The following is a 23,112-nucleotide window of genomic DNA, read 5'->3' on the forward strand; positions in this document are numbered from 1 at the left end:
AGACAAACTGCTGTTACTTTTGATAGCGTGTTCGGCTTCTTCCGGAAAAAGTGTCTTTTCAGACAGAACACGGTTTCTACAGCGGCTTTCTTCAAACGATAAAATGGCACAAAATCCTTTTTATATCCGCACTGTGGATGGCAATTCGACGAAGTGAATCGATACTTTTAGATCAGAAATCTCGAGCATTTTTTATATGGAAACGTCGAACGTTTGTCTGTTATCTTTAAAGATAGAATGGATTGGATTACGATTTTTAATTAAGGACATTCATAAAATGTAATATTTAATGTAATGAATATTATATACCTTGAATCGTTATGGATATAGCAAATTTCAAATGGTTTCCTCAATAATGAAACTACCGAGATTAAAAGATTAAAATGATTCTCTTCTGAAAGAATTAAAACGATACGTGATCTCGTTATTTCTTGTTTTCTATTTTTCCAATTTAAAGTACCTATATTTAATCCTTTCTTCCAGAGTCTCCAATAACTTTCTTTCTATCTGGAACAATAGAACTAGAAAAAGTTACTCTATGGAGTTTATTATCTTATCTAAAGAGATTCACAACCTCATTTACTTCCTTAATCTATTTCTCTCATTCTTCTCTCGCCCTAATTTTCAAGACAATTAATCAACCCCAGAACGTACGCAGCAAAACGTTTAAAAACGAACTTTCGAACGAAGAACATCAAGAAAAAGATGACTGATTAATTGTACAAAAGGCAGAGATACGCAGCGAGCGAGCCAGGATAAGAAGACATAAACCGAAGAAAAGAGAGAAAGAAGGTACAACCGGCGGAGAGATAGCAAAGTAAATTAAATAGCTCCGTTAGCGTCCTAGGGAGCAAAGAGAAGGTAAAAGCCATGGAACTTGGATACATTAGTGAATTAGTTACGTTAGCGGTTTGGGATTTAGTTCTCTAATCAAAAGAACGAAGAGTGAAGGCTGTGGCAATTGATGTAAAAGTACAACTTCTCGGGAACCAATTACGTGGTAAAGTAGAACTTCTCCGACGTAATCAACGAGGGGATTATGGCGTGAATTAAGTACATTATGCGTGGAATAATTTTCTCAATTGAAACCGGAGAAACCTGACACCTGACAATCGATCACAAGATGCACTAAACGAATGTTTGAATAACCTTATGAAGGAGAATATTTCGACTATACCATCAGTGAAATTTTCAAGGCAAATGGAGATATCGTGGTACTAAATCGCTGATAATGTTGTGAATTTTTTAAATTTAAAGAAGAATGTGTTTTAATTAATCATATAGCACAAATGTCAGTAGTTTTTATGACTGATGAATCTTTCATTCTGTACATATATCTTATATTATAAATTATTAATTAGTTTTAATGTTGCAGAAGCTAAACAATTAATGTTGATAGAATCAATCAGTGTTTTACATTTTTTATTGTCTATATAAATTAAGATCTCAATAAAAAAATTCTTCTGAAAAGTTGCAAAGGGTCGTGCATACGAAGTTCATTCTTCTAGGTTCTCTAAATGATAAATAAATCACACCTGATAGACAAAGTAATAAACAAAACACGCTCACTGAGAATTTACAGACGATGAGTTTTATTCACGTTTAATATGATGCTCGTAGTACACTTTATGTAAGAAGTATAATCAATTGGCTCTTAAATTCGGTACGATGCGAACGCAATGTACGCGATACAGATAATATTTACAAGTACGTGTATAATTCACGATTTATTCGCATGTATGTGCTCGTGTGAGAATATGTCGTCCATGCGGGTTTGTATCGCATCTTTTGTACGTATTTTAAAAACGATTCGATTTGGTGTACATACATCGATGGATGAACGAGTCGACGATAAAAAAAAAAGAACAAAAAATATGCAAAGAAAAAGAAAGAGAAATAGAAATAAAAAGTCGCGATCGTCGTATATATACGTCGTTTCATAAAAAATGGTGCGTGGCGGTGAGGCGGAAATATTATCAACGCCCAAATTTCGCTGCTAATCTCATTGCACTGATCTATCTGCATCCGGAAATTGATCATTCCAGAGAGGCTAAGCCAGCATCCGTGCATGTACGATATTCGCGTGTGTTTACGCCTTAGGAGAGACGGAAGACGGAAATTAATACTGCTCAGTCCAGGGCGTTCATGAACGGCGATGTACCAGCTGCAAACAGGCTTTCCATTAACTCTGTTAACCAGTTTAATCCGTGGAATCGTTGGACGCTTAAGAAAGGAACATTGCAATGCTGCGACCGGCTACTGAAATCTGTCTCGGTCTGAAGGAGATTTAATTGAATTTTCAGTCGAGTTAATTTTTTGAAAGATTATTCGAATTTGCCAGGTCTAAAATCAAATAAATGCGACATGTTCTAAAGGAAATTTAATATTTGATATTATAACGAATTTACGAGGTATGAAACGTTTAGAAAGTATTGTGAGATTTAAAGAGGATTTAAGAATTACTTAAATATATGTAATACTTCGTACTGCGTTTAATAATTCAATTAATAATTGAATACTTAGTTGAGATAGCTTTTTGAAGAATAATTTGAAATCTAAATTCAGATTGCTATAAAATGTACAAAGTATGTTGCGAATATTTAAATGGTAAGTATTGTATTCTGATTTTATTATTTTATCAGCAGCTCTGACCTATTCTGTTTGCAATATGTGTAATAACTTTCAATTAATACACATGAATCTGCCCTAGGTTTCAAAGGATTAATGCCGTATACGATTGAATCAATGAATTCCGAAGTCAGATACAGATAGATCAATGAAATCCTGCAATACATGATAACGAGGTCGAGAAATTCGTTAGCGAAACAACGAGCCGGAATATATCGTCGATTTGCTAGAGGAGTGACGCATCTAAAAAATTTACGCTTTTTCAAAATTCAGGGTATAAGCTGCATAAGAAAAAAACCTTTCCGTTGTTAAATAATTAGTAATTTTCTATTTCAAATAAAATTTGCTAAAAATTTGCATTCCTTAATCGTGTCACTTTCCTAGCATATCTAGAATATAACATAAAAATGTAAAATTGCTTATTCTATCTACACTCGATAAAACATCTACATACAACGTTTGCACCAATGGACACGTTATCTTACAGCATCGAAATGATACTTAAACGAAGACATACTTTTAGAAGTCGTATGAACAGATTTTTCCCCATGAACGTTCTATGATACAATGCCATAGAATAGATACGTTTAGTTTAGTTCGTAATCTTAACGATGATTATGATTATGTACACTAAACGAATGTATCCAAACGTCACCGAACAGACAGAGACAAAATTTGTACAGTGTTAATTATCTTGTGATATTTTTCTCAAGTGATCACGAATGTAGATACTTTCTTTAAAAATGAGCGACATAGTCCATAATAACGGAGTGAATTGGATTCAATAACATTTTCCTTCGCTGTTCAAGTAACGTTTTATGTGCATCAATTACAAAATCCACAGTTTTTGTTCTTTCTCTCTTTTTTCGATCGTTCTTGACATGTGTACGTTCTTCAAAAAGTTTGTCATTTGTATTATAGCATATCATGCGGAAGACATCGCATATTTGATCATTTAATTTCAATGTTTAATTAAGTTACGTGGGAATGAGTTTATAAATTGCTTTCTAATATATTCGAGAAATATACGGGCGTGGGCAATAATTATTGCCGTTTCCTATATCCGCTACTCGTTTCTGATATTAGTCTATTGAAATTAAATACATTCGAGGTTTCGAAGCATTTTAACAAAACTGATAAAATATGGAAATACCGTTAGGGGATTACATTATTTCACTCTACTATGAGTTCATACTGGAATGAAAAGTTATAAATAACCACTTTTAAACGACCAATTTTGTTTAAAAATTATTACATCGTTGACAATTATTTATGAACACATTCAATTATAATTTTAACAAAATTAATCGAATCCACAATCATCCCTATTTCTTACTGCGCCATGTGTGTATGAAGCTTACAGATATGAAAAATATGATGTGATGTACATTTTCCGTTGTGTAGAAAGAACAATTTTAAAAGGTAGTCCCGGATTAAAACTGTGTTTGTATTTGATTTTAGGATTACATATGTGTTTCCATCGCGCTCTACGACGTTAATAAAAATCTAAAAATATTATTTGTGTAGAATAGTATCGATTAAGCTAAAGTTACATAACAACAAAGCTAATATTTTTCGTCACGTAATAAGTATCGCGGGTTCTGCAACTAATATTTCATATTAAAATACATCTTTTTACCCACAAAGTTTCATAAAAGTCGGAAAATTAACAAAAATGGACTTATCATATATTTTTCATGTGGTTTTCATACACATATAAAATCGCAGAGACAGCGACAATTAAGGATTAGACTTTCGCGGCGACAACTCACGCCGTGGCCGCTTAGGCTGGGTTTCGTTTCACGACGGCCACCCTCTTTTGCCACGAGTGGCGCAACGAAAGACAAAGGATCTCGAGACTACTCGTTAATCTTTCCGCTCAAACAGCGTGCGTCGTTGTCTTCCGCACGGCACGATAAATTCCAGTGAGCTCCAATTAACGACTGAATGACTGTACACTGTACACTGTATAAAGTGCTAGTCGAAGTACTGCCATGTTCGTTCGTTCGCGTCACTTGTAAAGACAAAGAACGAAAAAATTGAAGAAAAAAAAAAAGAAAGAAAGAACCAGACTTATACACATACACACATAGAAAGAGAGAGAGAGAGAGAGAGAGAGAGAGAGAGAGAGGGATAAAGCAACTGGAGAAGGTGGATGGTTTCCATCTCGCGCTAAACTTTTAGTTCGCGCCTCGTTGCTTCTCTCGTCGTATCTCTCGTTCGTCGATTGCCTTCATAGTTCATCGAGTCGCGAGTTCGATTAGTCCCGTGCACGTTCCTTTTCTCCCTTCGACGATGATTCAGCCTCGTAGCTTCAGGTCAAAGGCGCTTTCCCCACGAAGTGTCTGTACTTGTTGCATACCGGATACCTGCCCTCCTCGGACACGATCGATAGGTTCGATCGCTGCCTCTCGCGATTACACAGTGTCTTCTTCACGGACTTTTTTGTCCCGTTCCCGCAATCCAGCGCATAACGCAACTCGCTCGCCATCTCCGAGCACATGGACTTCTGGAAAGTTCCAGTAAACATCCGCTGCATCCCTTTAATCGTGCTCTCTTCGCGATATGCGAAGCTTCGTCAGCCAAGTGCGATGACGCGTGTACGTACAGTATAATATGCACAATGTTTCGCGATGTGTGCGTGGAAATATTTTAACCTGGTTTTGATATAGTCGAGATACGAAGTTTTATTGGCGCAATAACTTTTTATCGGTATGCTGTCCTAGAGCGATTGCGGGTTGCTAGTATCTAGTTCCTTCGTGATGGAGATTGTTTGAAGCAGAGTGAGAGAAGTTGGCAAAGAATATGTTCAAGGGAATATTTTTAAATGTACATAATTTTGTTTATAGTAGGTTCTTTTTTTGGAGATAGCATATTTTATTGGAATAAATAACTACAAACTTTGGACAAAACTAGCTTCTTCATAATTATAGTAGTTAAAAACGTGGCATTTCAATTTCAATTGGTATCGTTTTGTTACAGGTAATCGTAATAGTTCGCGATAAATTTAATTTTAATTTAGATTCCATATCTCATACGATAAATACATTTACGATCATGTACTACTTTAATATTAAGGTACTACAAATTCGGTTAGAAAATGTATACGTTAGAAATGTATACGTTAACCAGAATTGTCGAGAATTGTGTTTTTGATGTTTATGCGAGAACCGTAAGAGGATCACCATATTTGTTATGTAAAACAAGATAAACACGAAACAAATTAAAATAAAGTACATTCTCAAAAAACAAATTAACTTAACCAAAACTCCTATAGGCTGTTTGTATTTCAACAATACCAATTGAAAATTCGAAATTCAGTAACTTATGAGGAGTACTTATAAGTAAACAAGTTTACAGACTCTACGATAAGATAGGACTTCTAACCGAGACATCTTACAAAGGACTATAAAGTATATCGCTTCCTTAAGATTTTTGGGTTCATGGGACACTCCACGATCCAATGATATTAACTGAAGTAGTTACAAGAATGAGTAAACAAGTTTAAAGACTCTGCAGTAGAATAGAAACTTTGAGTTGGACATCTTGATGAGGACATCAAACATATTGCTCTTTTAAAATTGTTGGGTTTATGCGACACGTCATGGCACGAAGCTGACTTTCTCAAGATAAACAATTTTGTTGGATATATGCATGCAACCTTAATTAATAATTAATTATTTCATAGAAGCTGTGAGTAAGTGAAGGAAAAAATACAAGGAATCAAGCACACATAGTAAATCAGTTTGTGTCTTATAATTATTCGTGCGATGTTCAACAAATAATTTTTAACAATCTGCTTTGTTTTTAATAAATTTTCATATGAAACGGTATCCACAAGCTGTAAATAAGGAAAATAAAGTATTAATAAAAAATTCAATTCGCAAAGGAGAAGAACATAAAACTAAGAATATTACTCACACCATAATGCGTTACAAGAATTATATTTTTGTTTTACCCTGTTTAATTAATAACAAGAAAATAACAATGATGAAAATGGAAACAATTTTTCAATACATTTATTTTAGTTTCTTGTAAACTTTTCTATATATATATATGTATATATATATTTATCTAACAAATAAAACAATGTTTAAACTTTGAAAAACCCAACAGATGAATAAACCGAAGGATTCTTATAAATATTTCCTTCCTCCGTAAAAGTTCGTTTAATAATTCCATTTCCAACATTGCGGTATATCGAACGACAAAAAAAGTCGGCCGTTCGGAAAGAAATATCTCATGCTCTACGGTCTGTCAATTGACAAGTGCTATGATACAACAAGTAGCAGATACATAGTAGAAAAGAAAAGTTGCTCACCTCCTGCGTATCCATGGCGGGAGAGAAAGAGAGGCAAGAAACATTGCGACACAACTAACAATGTCATACTAAACTGTCACACATCGTGCGCGTGTCCTTCCGAACCGTACATGTGATTCATTCTTTAACACCTACGTTTCGATTGCGATCACTGTTCTCATTATTTCTTCTTTCTTTTTTTCTTTTTTTTTTTTTCTCGTTTCATATCTTACAAGTTTATACGAATCGAGACATATAGAATCTTTTATCGCATAATTGAGTTTCTTCTCAAATATGAAGAGTCTCCAAGCTTCTGTCGGTGGAATAAAAATTTTATCATATCATTATTCGATTATATTCGATCATATTCAGAAGACGGATTTTCCATCCTTCTTTTTATTTAATTCACAAAAGAAGCTTACAGACTCTACATAGAACAGCGATTCACTCCTCGAGCTACACAATATGTACATACAATAAAACGTTTGCAACTTGACGCTATACATTAATTATCTAGTCGGTATAAAATCGTGATTGTTCATGTAAACAGTTCGTTACTCCTCACCATACGATTCAGTCGTGATCGCAGTGAATTCATTAGAAACAGAAAAAAAAGAAATCACACCGCGTTTGTATTTTTATATATTCCATTCTTTTTTTGTTCTAGCTTGTAACAATCGCGCGAGATATCGTTCATTCTCGCTGCGAGGCTTCAAGTCGGTCGTCAATTAATCTAAAAAGGTTTTGATATGAGCAAATGGCAAACGCGTTAACCTTTCCAATTTCAATATCTGCATCATTTCACCGCTCTGTCGTTAAAGGATGTTGCGGACGAAAAGAAAACGGTCGTTTTAAATCAAATGTTCCCTTTGGTCTGTTCCTTCTTCTTCTTTTCTTTCTTTCTCTCGTTTTCGTTCTTTCATTTTTTTTCTCTTTTTTTCCCTTCTTTCCATCCTTTCTCCCTTTCTCTCTACTTAATGAAATTCCAACGACACCGTACGTTACCCGATAATAATTGATTGGGTAGTGTTCCGCCGATAACGTTCAGGCTAGTTTGTCGGTCGAGATTACTGTTCTCGAAGGGATAAGAGAAAAAAAAAGAACTGGAAAGGTCGAGGATCGTTGCTCCTTCATTTTGATTATACGTTCGTTTGAACTTTCTACAGTTTGTGTCTGTCAGTGTTTCACACAGTTCTCGATCACTGATGTGGTGGAGTTCCTCCTTAGGTCCGTCGGGTCAGATACGCTTTTCTCGGGCATAGGAATCTGTTTCGTGTTTCTGTTCATTCTCTATTGTTCCGTTCATTTTTGTCTTTCTATCTTTGTTTCGTTCGTTTTTATATTACTTTAGTTTCTGGTTCGCGAACGAATCCCTACAGGATCGCCCGCTAGTGTAGATCGGTAAAAGCTTCGCAGATCGGTTTCCCCGAGGATTTCTGCTTCTAAAACAGAACACGAAAATGCTCGGGTAAGATTGCGTTAGGTGGCACATCAGATCGATTAGTCGGATCGACGCGATGCACGCGAAGCATTTTTGCTTTTGATAAGAAAAATTAACTCGAGCGGGAGTAACGACAGTTGCCCGATTGGGGACGCTTGGAAATGAATGGACTGCTCGTAAATAGATAGAAACTAAAGTTCACTGAACGTCGTAGGTGAAAAATGGAAAACACGATAAAATCGTCGTCGAACCGAAGATTGAACTCTATCGAAGATAAGATTATTGAGAGAGTAATTGCGAAATTTACAACAGTTTATGATTCGCTTTATTTATATATTTTGTCAAAGAGAAGTAAAATAATTTCATCTATCAAAATCAAATAAAACAAGAATAATTTTAGATAAAGAAAAAGAAAGAATTTAAAATGCATTGTGAAGAGTATTAAAATCCTCAATTCTCATAAGAGTTAAATGTTAAATTCTTCGTTAATTCTACAATTTTTAAAGTCCTTAAATTCAATTAATTTATAAGTTTCATTATTTATAACTGAGGTAGGCTGCAGCATTACAAAAATAGGAGATACAGAAACTTTCATTATTGGGTAAAATTAAATGATACTGTAAGAGGATTTCGTTGATATAACTTGAAAGATAAAGTGTTACTCAAGAATTACTCTGATAAAGTATTAGTACACAACCTCGAGACACACTTCAATTAAGCTATACTTGAGATGTTACAGGCCATTTTTCCTCAATATCTACCTCAAAGTTCCCCTACAATTTTTCACCACCCTTTGCAATCAGACCCTTCCAGCAAGTCATGCTAATTCCAAAGTAAATTGAAGAAAGTATCAAAATTCTTTTTGTGTACACTGTAGAGTATACAGAAACTTCTCATAACTGAAATAAATTCGTTTCTCTACTCAAACTCATAGAAAACGTGTAACTCGTTCACTACTGACCCAATTTTTATTACGATAATTTTGTATCAATCTAGACGGATCTTTTTTATCCAATAGCTTAAAAACTAAATAATTTAAAGATAAATCTTTAAATATGTTTGACATACTAAATATATCATTACGTGTTGATTTTTGAGAACCAGTTCATCATTGTAAATATTTGTTGAATCGTCGTAAAGTACTTTTTAAAAATTTTTTTTAATTTATACTAATTTTTAAGTTGAAATGAGTATAAAAGAACATATGATTTGGAAATGGTTAATTCGGGATATTGGAATCTTCGATTCACATTCGCGTCCACGTAAAACGATTAGCATCTTCAAACTCGAGCAAGTATCGCGGCTACTCTGTTGCGGTCTGAAGTAGCGCGGCTCCGAAGGCGAACAGCAATACCAGACGTTTGTTGGCTGACGGAATTGTTTGCTCTCGGGTACGCGAGGTCACTGGCGCAAAGCTGCATATCCGTATTTGTGGACGAGCTCTTCTCAAATACTTGCCTGTTTGCTTACCGCTTGAACGTACGCAAACGGCAGCTCAAATACATATTGTAGACACGCGAGCTTCGTACGAGCTTTCCGCTCGAGTTTCTCCTAGCCGCGCTTTAATTTCATTGCTAAACCCACTGGAATTTTCTTTTGTGAACGAAATTCATCGATTGTAACCCCGTGCTTCTCATAAACCGCGCGCTCGTCAATGAATTCCATTCTCAATTTTGTTTATGAGCTATTAGTAAGACATAAAAGATGCTGTGTTGGTCGTTGTCATTCTATTTGTACACACACGACTTGTCAAAAGTATGTACACAATCGCTTACTTCAGACAGAACGTAACTCGATTACCAAATTATTGATGAGAATGATGTTATTTTTTGTGATCGTTACAACAATGTATAATAGTATAATATTCTAACTGGAAATTTAGTTTTGAAAATAATATAAAAGTAATATCTATAATAATAAAATGTCTATAATAATCTATAACATAAATAATAGTGTAAAATAATAAAACTGGCATTCGTAAATGGAATTTTTAATACAGTTCTCTTCCAATATCTATTTTATTTCTATTCGATTTGTTTTGTATATCAATTTTCTTCGCTTTATGCGGAACAAACATTTTTCCGAATATATCCGCGTTCGTGAATCAGCAATCAGCATTCAATGAAATTCATTTAGTGGATTACCATGGGAATTGACTATTAAAATATCACGGTGACTGGTCATTCTAGTCGAAATCTTCGCAACCTATTTAACACGTGAAATTGTATTTTTATTTCATAAAAATAAATTGCACTCTCGTGTTTCATAACAATATACTCTTCTCTCCCATTTCATTTCTACATCCACTCCTAAATTCCCATTTTCCCGAATCGAAACTATCACAATTCAAACATCGCTAGTACCAAACGGACAGTGAAGTCTCGCTTTGAAATAAATTCATGTCAATCGAACAACAACTAAAATCCGCTAGAGTCGACTAAAGAAACGAAGTCAAGAAACGCATCGTAAAAACAAGTGGAAACTTGGAATACCAAATTAGTGTCGTAACTTCCGTTTACCAAAGTCTGTGAATAATTATTCTCCCAAGAACAAAGACGCTTTACGCCCCAATATCTTTTCACTTATCTCGCGTCCTATATTTCTTCGAACTAAAAGACGACTAAGGAAATGGAAGACGGACGAGGACGGAAAGAGCGAATTAACGCCATGATATCAATCAACCGTATCTCTAATTAGAACCCCAAACAATTATAATGGCGAATCGTTTCAAGAACAAAGACGCTTCGCGAGTCTGTAACTGGTTTTTCCCTCTGATACGTCGTGATTCCATCGATCACAGCGAGAAGCCGATCAGACCCGAGTGGTTTTGTGGGTGCACCGTGACCATTAAAGAGGAACTCCACCATCGCGCGAACATCAACTGATGTATTCGCGCGGTATATCGGGGTAGATCGCATCGGGATCGAGGTGCGTGTTGGACGACGTTACTTCAGGCGCGATCACGCCTTCTTCGACGTGCTATCTGACCTCACTCACCCGTTCCTCAATGGCGACCTTCCGGCTTTTCCAGACGAACTCGCATACCGCGATCACGCAAGCGATGCCCATACCGCCCATCAGAACCACGAACACCCCGCCTACGTTTGCCAGTCCTAGTTCGTTCGCTGTTGAACTGCTCTTCGACATGTCGTCCTGTTGCAAAAAGAGAAACATTTATGAGGGAATAATACGAATCACCTATTTGCCGAAATGGTTAACTTTGCTTAACAAAAAGTAGGGAAAATTGATGAATTTATGTATATAAGATAGACATCAATCAAGTGTCGTGCTTCTAAAATGTATAGAATTTTAAACAGTGGAATTAACTATTTTGGCTTGTGAACAACTCATATAATGTATGAATGCGTAACATTTTTCATTTACGGATATATTTTTCATCAATTTTAAACTTCTATCATTTTCGTAAATTCAAGGGGTAACTATATGAAAATATTTGTTTCGTTTGAGGGGAACAATTCAGGTAGGAGAAAGGTTAAATATACGACATATATTTTCCATTGATTTCGTTTTAGTTTCGTCAAATTACATTTATGCGCAACATCAATTTTTCCAACCATTCTGTTTCGCGAATATAAATTTTTATACAAGTGCAATTGTGCAATTTATATGACTTTGATAAAAATCCATTGAGTCTGCGGTTTTTCATTTTGACTAAAAATTATCATTTTGCAACAAATTATACTCGTTATCTCAGAAACGATAATGAAAAGTAAACGATAATGTAATGAAAGGTAATTAGGCGAGCGAAGAATTTTAAATTTCGCTTCAGTATTTCTTCAATCACAAAGAAATTATTCAATATACCAAAATACTCCTCTACTCTATAGTCTCTATCATATCAAATAATTTCAATTTTAAAATCAATGAAATTTCACCTTAAAAAAAAAAAAAAAAAGAATAGACTTTATACAACAAATACCACATAAAGCCGTGCTAGTTACAGCCAACAAATTCCAGCGACGAATAGTTACGGGAATTCATCCAAGTGGAATAATACCGGCAGATAATAGCCGTATAATGGTTCTGGCAATAATTTCACGGATTTATGAAAATGTCTTCTCTCGGTACGGTCTGTCTATACGTTCTAGAGCTCTCGTATATTTCTTGGAAACATTGTAGAAGGGGAACCAGAACGAAATACACTTTCGTGGGAGATCAGAATTTTCCAGCATACAGTTATCGACTGCACTCTCGGCCTTGTGGAAAATAAGAGAAACTCGAATCGTGTTTGCATGCTCAATGCTCACCCTGCAAGATCCTCCGCCGCGTTTCTCTTTCCACCAGCGCGTCTTCAGCAAGTGCAGTTTCCCCTCTTCTTGTAGCTTTAGGATGGCTCCGCTGATGGCCGTTCTGTATGGTGAATCTGAAGTTCCAAGGTCGTTTTAAGCAGCGCTTGTTCTACCGGCCGGCATTTATCGCGCGCGTGAAACTTTTTTGGAAAGCGTAATCGGTGTTATTGTTTTCGTCGCGTCGTATCTACGCGAGACTCGTGCGATTTCATTGATTTCCATCCATCACATTGCACCCCTTGATTTCAATAGAATATGGTACTCGAAGACCCGGGGATAAGAGAATTTTCGGAGTATTTGTCTGCAAATGTTTGCACCGCTCTGGCAGAAAGTTGCAAATATGGAGGAGGGACGTGCCAATGGGTTGCAGAGAATTTTCGTTTATTTTTGTTTCAACAAATGGAAGGCATTTGGTTTTTTCGAATAATAGAGGAATTTCAATTTTGCTTCCTTTTTTGTGGAAATGCAGGCATTATTTGAACTGTTAAAAGCCATATTGATCAACTACATGCATTGAAAATAAAGAAGAATGATGTTATATCTCTCAACACCGTTTTATAAAAAATTTACCTTAGAATTAAATTGTTATTTATCGTTATTTATGACACGTAATAAATAAAATTGAATCGGTAAGGTTGATAAAATTACGAAATTTAGGAGAAGTGGCATTAATCAATCTTCCTTCGTAATGATATCTCTAAGAAAATGAACTTTTTTGTAAAAACTTTTACACGTGTAAATCAAAAGTATACTTAAGAAAATACACTATTACACAATTCTCAAGAAAAGATGACTTATTTTCATAAGCTCATTTACTACAAAGGGACGATACAAATAATAGTAAGTTCCATAATAAATGTTCAAAAATAAAGTTCGTAGTATTATCACTTTTCTCTACTTTCCAATTTATAGAGTTGATCTCAATGGTTCAATTATATTTAGGAAGATATCCTTAAACGATATGATTGCAAATCAACCATACGTCTAAGACTTTATTATCATCTTTCATGACCCATTGACCAAACCCATTAACGATAACAATTAATCAACTGTTTTCCGCATTAGGCCAAATATTCACCATAAATTGATCAGAACTCCTACAAATGATCGCTGACCGGCGTCCTCCTAATTCCTCCATAAATTCACGGAACCAACATGAAAAATTATCTTTCCGATTCGACGCCGTTTATGGGATGAACCATAAATCAAGGATATACTCATTGATCGACCGAAATAGCCCGCACCTCTATCTCTCATCAGAAATTATTCGACTGCGCTTTAATCGGCTAACACTTTATCCAATCGATGAGTTTATACGTCTAATCGTGCATATAGGTTAACTTTCTCGGAAACTAAGGTAGGTCGCGGACGATAAAATTGTATTGTATATTTTCTTTTTATCTTTCCATAGAAAATCATCTCATGGTCGCCTGTTCGCGTTATTCAGCTGGATCTTATATTGATCGTGATTCTGATTAAATATCAACTTGTTTCACTTACTTGGCGGCATGGCGATGCCGTATCCTTTCGAATCCAAGAGGCCGCCAACTTGGGTAAGATCACAATTTCTCTCGATTACGTATTCGATGGAGGTGGATTCCATTAGAAACGCGTAGCTGCCTTTCCCCTTGACCACCCGTTCTACACCCTCGACGTTGCTAGTTGTAAATACCGTCGGCTTTGCCGAATCCATAAAGGACCACATACGCTGGTACGTCGAGAAATTGGAATCCTAGATCACGCCAGGAATTTCATGGTCGAGCACGCGTGCCATTAAACGGTGGAACGTCGGTCGAAATTGGTTAATCTTCAAGGAGGCCTATTACACCCGCCGACGCCCGCCTGCGGTTTCACCGGAAATCATGCGAAACCCCTATCGCGGCGATCGATACGTTATAACGCGTGCCATTTTCGTTTCTGTTGGTTTCAACATTTTTTCATCTATTTTCTCGCTTAAAGATTAACCGTTTCACATGTGGGATTTACGCAGGGTGGTAGATATGAAATTAGAAAATGTGTTGAACAACCACAATCGTTCGTAATATACAAAATGTAATTGTACTCGCTGGTAAAGGCGAAAAAGCCAAACGGAAGAAAACATTCCTAATAAATACAGGTTGGAAAATTAATATCAATATATTAATGTTAATATTAGGATATTTTCCCTTCCATTTGGTGAATGCTCTTTAATTTTAAGGTATTCAATTTTCTTTTTTACCACTCTGTAGTTTACTTGTAATTCGTATAAAATGTGAAATATGAACATTTATTTATTTACAAATAGAGATCATTTCTGCTGTATGATCTTTGAATAAAGAATAATATTTAAAGAAAAAGAAATCGCTTATAATATAGCGTTTCCTTAATGCAGCAGATGAGTTAATAAAAAGTTAAGAAAATTTGTAGAAATCATGCTGCTTCCGTGTTTTTTTCCTCCTCTGGCGTAATCTGTTGCAATAAAGTTTCATAATACCGAAATTAAACGGGAATTAACGTTAAGTAATGGCTGCGATGTTTTCTCAAGCAACACGCGCTCTCCCTCGTGTTTCTTCTCGTTTCTCGCGAAGTTATGCTCCTCCAGTCTACTTATGAGCCATTCTCTGATACAATTTCAACATCGTAACACATGCTGTTTGATATATGCACGATTTATCGATGGACGCAAATGGTCTACACCATCGTTCAAAAGTATCCGAACTCTTATTTATTTCTGATAAAATGTATCTTAATGAAAAAATTAAGAACGAATTGAATTCCAATAATTCCGTTTCTTAAATAATCATCGTAGCTATATGTATTAATAGAATATTGCGACACAATTATACCAACTATGACTCTTACAAATAGTTTTTAAAAATTTCTTAAGTAAAATTACTTTCTACAAAATTCTGATTGATCAATTGTTTTCTTAATTTGTAGGAATTATTACGTCCTACATAATAAATTTAGAAATTGTCCTAATATTTATGAACAAAAGTGTATATAATAGATAGTAAAAAATATAGCTATATTTTTAATAAATACTTTAGTGACTCCACAAGAAACTATCTATTGCTAATTATTAATTTACCAAGAATATGTATACTTTGATAAAATTCAAGTAGATCGACCAAAGTGCTCAGATACTCATGAGCGGTAACGTGCATAACTCAAGACGATTTTACGTTTGTATAGCGCTCACTCATAAGTTATTCATCTGATCTTACCCTGAAAAAGGCCGCAGTGCTGCCTCCTTTGAGAGCCCCGTATTTGATTTTCGTCTGCTTTGCAAGATCCTCGGCGCTCTCGATCGGTGAATCCATCCTTTCGACGGTAAGGAACGCGGCCAAGTTGGCAGTGTACGAAGAAATCATGATCAAAGTGAAGAACCACCACATGCCCGCCACTATACGCGTTGACACGGCTCTGGGAAAAAGAATTCAAGCGGTGCAATCGGTATTTTCAACAGCGATAGTCGATTCGAAATGCGTATCTATCGCATGAATTTAAAACAACCGCACTTCATATTTGTTCAAAGATCGAATTGCTATTCCTTCAAATATACTTCAAACGCATATACATGTAACTTTGGAAAGAAGTATGTAACAAAGATTTTACTCTCTATTTTGTAAGTTTCGATATATCTTCGTGATATTCGAGAGGCATTAGATATTCGATTTAAAAATATCTCAAAATTACCGAGACAAAGCTCAAAACACGCGAAATACCATGACCAATATTTACAGAAATCATCTAAATGCATAAAAAAATAATAAATACATCAAGCTTCTACGTTGCAGCGTCTCATGCAGTTCGCGCAACCTTTTCTTCAACTCTACGCATAACAACAATTAATATGAATAAAAGAGAGACTACGATAACCGTTCGAGGATAGGGGCCGTATCGTAGGAAGTTTCGGATAACGAATGATGATCCTTCATCTAACAGTGAAAGTGTTGAATGTTCGATGCGATGAAGTTGTTGCTGCTTCCCGAAACTACTCTATATTAACTGAATTACCTAAATCAAATCCTGATTCTTGATCTCACGGCTTTACACGCCTTGTAAACTTCACGAAAACTTATCAGACCCTTCAAGTATCGTTGTGCCGCGGTGTTCTCAGTTACTTCGCGGTATCAGTTTCTGGGCTAGAGGTGGACTCCAGGGAGCAGCAACAACTTCGACTAAACGAAACGGTCGCCGTAGTGGTCGCGTTAGTTGCCATCTTTGTCGACGAGACAGAGCGCTAGTTCTAGCGATAGCAAAGCACGTCGGCAAGTTTTCGACACGCGAACGTGATCGGTTGCAGCAAGCCTACGATATAGCATATCCAGGATATCGTCACATAACATTGGATTAGCACCTACGGCCCCGAATCTCGCTCTTCCCTATCCCAACTAAACTTCTATCATCTCATAATTAATACTATTACACTTAGTATTGCTGTAGACTAACATTGCTGCGTTCAATACTGTTGAGGCTTCCGCATATAAGCCATATTCAAGAGGAATATGTTCTCAACTCTCCGCTGGCATTATATTTAGTTCCATCAGGGACCGAAGGACACACTGATACTGATACTTATTGTCAGTTCCTGAACATTGAAAACCTTCCCAGTTTGGATACACTTGCAGTCGGAAGCAGTAATGTTATTTAGAATACAATGTTAAGCGTAACGGTGTTAATTATAAGAACCCAATATGTAAAAGCCTGAAGGCTCTTATTCTATTACTTTCTATGCCTAGGTGAACTGTAACCGCGACTAAATTAGTTAATTAAGCAGCTTAAACGCTCGACAGTTATTCTTTGTCTAATCTCTCGTATGTATTACTGTCTCTATCTTATGTTAATTTGACATTAAGCAATTTCGCGACGAATTAAATGGAAATATCACGCTCGTATTATACACGAGCACGTAAGTACAGAGAGATATATATTATTATTAGGTTGTTTGACTGGCTGTGTTTTCTTCGTGTCACTTACTTCGGCGCTATATCAGAGCCTTGCTGCATGAGCGAGCCTATGGTGAACCAGAGCGAGTTCATCAGGGTGAACTCGTTCTCGAGGACCTCGGACTGTCCGTTGCACGGATGGGGATTCTCCCACTCGTAAGGGCTGAACCTGCAGACACGTGAAAGGAGAAGGGAGAGGATTAGACCTCAGAGTCGCAGCACGCGCGTGATGCCACGGATCCAATCCATTTTAACACCTTGATAATCTTCGCGTTAGTAATTGTCGGATTACTTGAGACGCGAATTTAATATAAGAACTTAGATATAAGTAGTATCGTATAGAGATTTGATGAACAAGCACACAGAGAAACGTTCTTTTCGCATTCAATTTGAATTTTGTTCATATTTATGATATATGCACTCTATACGTAAATAAATAGTTTCATATAATCAATGCAATAAAGCAAATATGAACAAGACATAAAGCAACATAGTATTGATTTCTTCTATTCTGCTTGTTCAGTGTAGCATTCATTTATAATTTCTAATTTTTACTGATTTATTATTATCTATACTAATTTTCCTAGCATTTATGGAGAAATCTTTGATATATCTATATGTATAATCAACGAACTGATGCGACGTAGATATTGTTTGAAATTTATACAAAATTCTGTTTTCAAATTTTATTGGAAAATTCTGATAAAAAATTCTATAAATATTTAAGTTCCCCAATATTTTGTAAAATGTGTTGAACGTGTTGACCCAATTAGCGAATCGGTGACAATCTTATTCGCTTGGGCAGTTAATCTAACTCATCAAGCTACCCCAAAAGTCAACAAGGTGAGAGTGGTGGTCAAGCTGAAGGGGAAATACTATGTTCACTGATTGATGGCGCAACCATGTACCGAGCTGCGGGTTTAACCCTTAAACACATAGTGTTACTATTTAGTAACATACCTGTACTTCCTAATATAGCATACGCATAATACTACGTTATGTGTTCAAATGAATTCGTACTATTAAGGCATAATATTTTATAAGTGCGAATAAATGTTTCCTAAAAGATGAACTGTCCTCTTTTTGGAGTATTTTTAATACTTTTAAAGTGGATTTTAAATATTAAATAAATGAAATATATAGATTTTGTAAAGTGAATTTCTATAGTTTCATGATACATAAACTGGCATTTTCTTTAAAAAATTACATCTGGAAAAGTCATGCGTTTATTGTATTGTCCGTGCAAATACTAGTGTCTAATGTATGAACTGTAATACAATAATAATTCATCAGCTGCATTGATATAGGATTTCGGAAACATAAATTAATATTTAGGCCTTAACTTTAAACTTTGACAAGGGAAGAGATTGAATAATAGTTTTAAAAATTGTAGGAAGTAGTAACGTGTGTGCACCAGAAATCTCCGTCGTAAATTCAAGAAGCTGAATTTAGCTGTATACTGAATAATGACAAAGACTTAATCCGAGCAAACAGACATTCGTTGCGTCCAATCAATGCCCTTCCGGTACTCGTTCGGTACTCGTTACTCCACGTAAGACTTTATCTTTAACTTGAAACGATTTCTCTGTTTTTAGAATTACACAGGAACATTTCCTGTGCGGGAGCTCCTCGGCATTGCAGAGGATTTTAGAGATCTAGGTGGAAGCGTTAAGGAGACATTAAGGTCACCTTTATTTTGCATTTTTCTTCTTTTCTAGGTCCATTCTCTTGAGGGCATAGTTCTGTCTTTCCTCGTTAGTATTTGATTATCATTAAGGGATATATTATGATTTTTCAATGAAAGCAAAAAGTCCTACGAAATCTAAATCTCCGAATGTTCAGCAAGATTTTTTCTTTACGTTCAGCTCATTTGTTTCTTTATTAAAACCATTTTACCAACTTGACTATTTATCTCATTATCTATGGTTACTATGCAATTATAATCAAGTTAATGCAGTATCTTTAACTGGTAGTATTAGTCTGAAATAATATTATCGGTAATTAATATTATGTTATCCAAGAATTAAAGAAGAATATTACGTTATTAACAGAATAATATTACTAAAGTATCGAATGAAATAGGAGTATATTCTCGTTGAAACAATCTTGAAGTATATTCTCTTTCTTTTGTACCTGGAAACGCAGCTACGACTCTGAGGATCGTTGTCCGCTCGTTAATCGATATTTGTTTAAAATCTGTAAGTACTAGTCACGTTAAGGAGAGACTGCTAGGTAATTCTAAATCCTATGACACAACTTATGCGGCAATTGATCCGCTCAGAAGCCATACTGCTCAACTACGTACATTAAAAAATAAAATAAGTTAATTATATACATATTATAAATGTGTCTTCTTTAAATATATTTTCAAATTTTCAATTATTATCGCGATTAATTGACTTAGTAGTTCTTCTATTAAGAGTAAATTAGTAGTTCTTCGAAAACTTGAATATTAATCCAGATTCTCAAAAATATTTACGAAATATGTAGAATCAATTTAACATCTAAGAAGCTCAATTATTAATCTGTCTTCCAATTTATAATTTATACAATCTTATCTGCGACATAGTCTTCTGAAAACAAGAATATTGAGTCTTTCGTTTGTCGAATATCTTTCATACGAATTTCCATACATACGACTAAACAATACAAAATTTCACGATCTCCTATATGAATCTTTCCGAAATAGTAATCTTTTTGATAACAATAAATTGATTCCTCTAACAATGGTTAAATCCCAACGATCTCTCCTTAGAATAATTTTCGGATATCGAACACGATTCTGATTTCTACGATTGAACTCCCGATCCCGATCGCAAGCGACCTTCGTCGAATCCGCGTAACCCGCAACAACCGATCCCAATTGGCCAGCTAAAAGCGGTTTCACGAAATCAGTCCGCTGAATAATTCATCCTCCTACAGCGAAGGCGAGCTCGAGTATTCTAAGGCTGTGCGTTCGTGGGACATGAACAAGTAAATCGTTACGAAAGTGGATCGTCGGTTACGTAGTCATCGCTCTCGATTTACATGCGTTCAGTCGACGACACGCCGCTCAAAGGCGGTGGAGAACAACGTGTTTTTAGGTCGAATACACAACGAAACCAGCTAGAGACGCAAAATAGAACGAATAAGAAAGAAGAGGGGAAAACGTAAACGACGGTTAAAAGAAAAAAAACAAGAAAAGAGAGGGAAATAAAAAGAAAAGGATAAAAGATAAAAGGAAATGATCAAGCGACCGTGATGCCAATCTAACGGCTTACTTGGGCAGAATGTCACAGCCCTGCCGCATTAAGGATCCGATGGTGAACCACATGCAGTTGAGCAGCTTGAAGCGATTCTCCAGATGGTCCGGGTTTTTGTTGCACGGATGAGGATTGTACCACTCGTACGGGGTGAATCTAAACTGATCAACTCTAGACAACAGTCTGATCCTTTTCAGCGTGGATGCATCTGCCTTCCACCACGGATCGTTCGCCATTTACGTACGAAGATTAACCGCGTCGACAGAACAGAAAAAGAAGGCCGAACGGAATGCGAGTCAAGTCAGCGTGTACGTCTCTTCCTCTCCTTCGTTTGCGTTGATCTTATATGTATGTATGTACGTTACTTTTATTCGCGTAACCGGACTCACTCGCGCTCGACTTCGAAACCACGTCGACCGTGAAATTAGAGTTTCTGTGTATCTTGGAGAAAGATACTCGCATGTCACCGTGAATTAAATGCTTGAGCGTTATGTATACAGATTATCAGCGAACGTATAAGAGAAATTCTATTTCTACGATCAATATCCTTGTGATAACGCAACATCTGTTTACAGAGGTGAATACGTAGAGTTTATCGGGACTAGGATCGCTAATAATTCTTGTAGCGTTCGGTCGATTTAGCACGTTCACTGTCCTGTACATCATTCGTGATTCACGCCGCTCGATTCGGGCGTGTCCTCTGCATCACGCGCGATACAGAGTATCTTTCATGTAGGTATATGCAGCGTGTTTTATGCATGGAAACAATCACTGGTGAATGACGTTTATTTAAGACGTGTGATGAATAGAACTGATAAAATAGAAAAAATATTGCTCGTTCGCTATAAATTGTGAAAAAAATATATTACAAATGAAATCAATCATAACTGACTTACTTGGTGTAATTCTTTAAGCATTCTGAAAAATACTACTGCTTATAAATGAATCCATATTCACTATGTTTTCTACAAATTCTTATAATTTTCAATTTAGTTACCTTCGCCCGTAAACAATAGAAAGCTTAATAATGTATTTCATTTATGAGTTCTAAGTCTTGGTCGAGGATCACTATCGAAATATTTTTATAACGATTACTGATATTTCAATTGTTAAGAAATCAAGAGTTAGTTGGAACTTGGTGATCGATTTTCCACGAAAATCCACTATAATCCAGATCTTTCATCGAAGGAACCAATAAATGCAAAATAAAATAAAGCTTTATATTAAAATAATACATCCTGTGCAGTATGATTTAAAAAAATAACATAACAATAGATCTTATATTAATTTTTGTTTGATAGAAAAATAACAATCTACAGTACGAGCAATGGAGAAAGATGAACGATTTGATTGAGAGGCATATCATTGGAATGTGTACGAAAAATACCTGATTAATATATAACGTTTGGGCAGTGAGCGTGTTAATTTGTCTTATTTCTCTATCTAAAAATTAACGCGAGAGATTTGTCGAGTCCTCAATACAACGAAAGTCTAACTAAACGATAAAGTATACTACGTTCAGAGATTCATTCCTATCGAGTATGTAGTTCGGATGCAAAATTTCACCGATGTCGGTACAATATTTTTATCGGAGCTTGGTAAGATGGATTTACTTGCCTAGCGAGTATGAAGAGCAGCACAGAGACGCCTAGATAAGCTGTCGCCATATAAATCCAAACGTCGAGGCTAAGCGGGCTGAGGAATGAGAACAGATTCGGTGGCTGCTTTATAGGCTTACGGTACAGTATGCTGATCCCTGTAAATTTTAGATCACATGTGTAAATCCATCGTAAAATTTGAATACATAGCGTGAAAAATATTCGTATGTTGTTTATGATATAATCAGAAGATGTTATTATGCAAAATTTAAAAATGGTATGAAAGATATTTAAAAAAATTATACAAAAATGAATTTTAAAAATGAAATGAATATCTATGAAATGTAGAACTTTTAAGGATTTGAAAATATGTTTAAAATCTTTTCGAACAAATTTCTTCTATATACGGTTAGTAAAGAAATTAATTAATCTCATTAAAAAATTCATATTCCATTTTATAAATTTCTGATCCTTCTTCTAATCCAAAATTTTCCATAAAATTTCAACTAAAAGAAAATATACCATCGAATCTTTCTCCATCCTGTGATGGAGTTTTCAAATATCTCAAGAATCAATCAACCCCGTTACATGTAGAGTTTTACGATCGTTAAATCAATTCCACGCGATGAGCAAGGTTCTTCTTGGAATCGTAGATCAAACTG

The 23,112-nt window shown here is 35.6% G+C and overlaps 1 protein-coding gene across 1 annotated transcript in view; it reads right to left on the reverse strand.

Annotated features, from left to right (window-relative positions):
- Nucleotides 1-1,569: 1,569 nt before the first annotated feature.
- Kair1d (Kainate-type ionotropic glutamate receptor subunit 1D) overlaps nucleotides 1,570-23,112 on the reverse strand; it is a 227,897-nt gene continuing 206,354 nt past the window's right edge. Inside the window, exons 12-18 of the mRNA XM_072006141.1 lie at nucleotides 22,470-22,608; nucleotides 20,871-21,008; nucleotides 15,886-16,084; nucleotides 14,180-14,411; nucleotides 12,638-12,753; nucleotides 11,367-11,522; nucleotides 1,570-5,137 (exon numbers count right to left, since the gene is read on the reverse strand). Of these exons, the coding sequence (XP_071862242.1) occupies nucleotides 4,943-5,137; nucleotides 11,367-11,522; nucleotides 12,638-12,753; nucleotides 14,180-14,411; nucleotides 15,886-16,084; nucleotides 20,871-21,008; nucleotides 22,470-22,608 (1,175 nt within the window). The 3' untranslated portion in view covers nucleotides 1,570-4,942. The remainder of the gene's footprint in view (nucleotides 5,138-11,366; nucleotides 11,523-12,637; nucleotides 12,754-14,179; nucleotides 14,412-15,885; nucleotides 16,085-20,870; nucleotides 21,009-22,469; nucleotides 22,609-23,112) is intronic.

The sequence above is a fragment of the Bombus fervidus genome, chromosome 6, assembly GCF_041682495.2.
Source record: "Bombus fervidus isolate BK054 chromosome 6, iyBomFerv1, whole genome shotgun sequence".
NCBI classification, from domain to species: domain Eukaryota; kingdom Metazoa; phylum Arthropoda; class Insecta; order Hymenoptera; family Apidae; genus Bombus; species Bombus fervidus.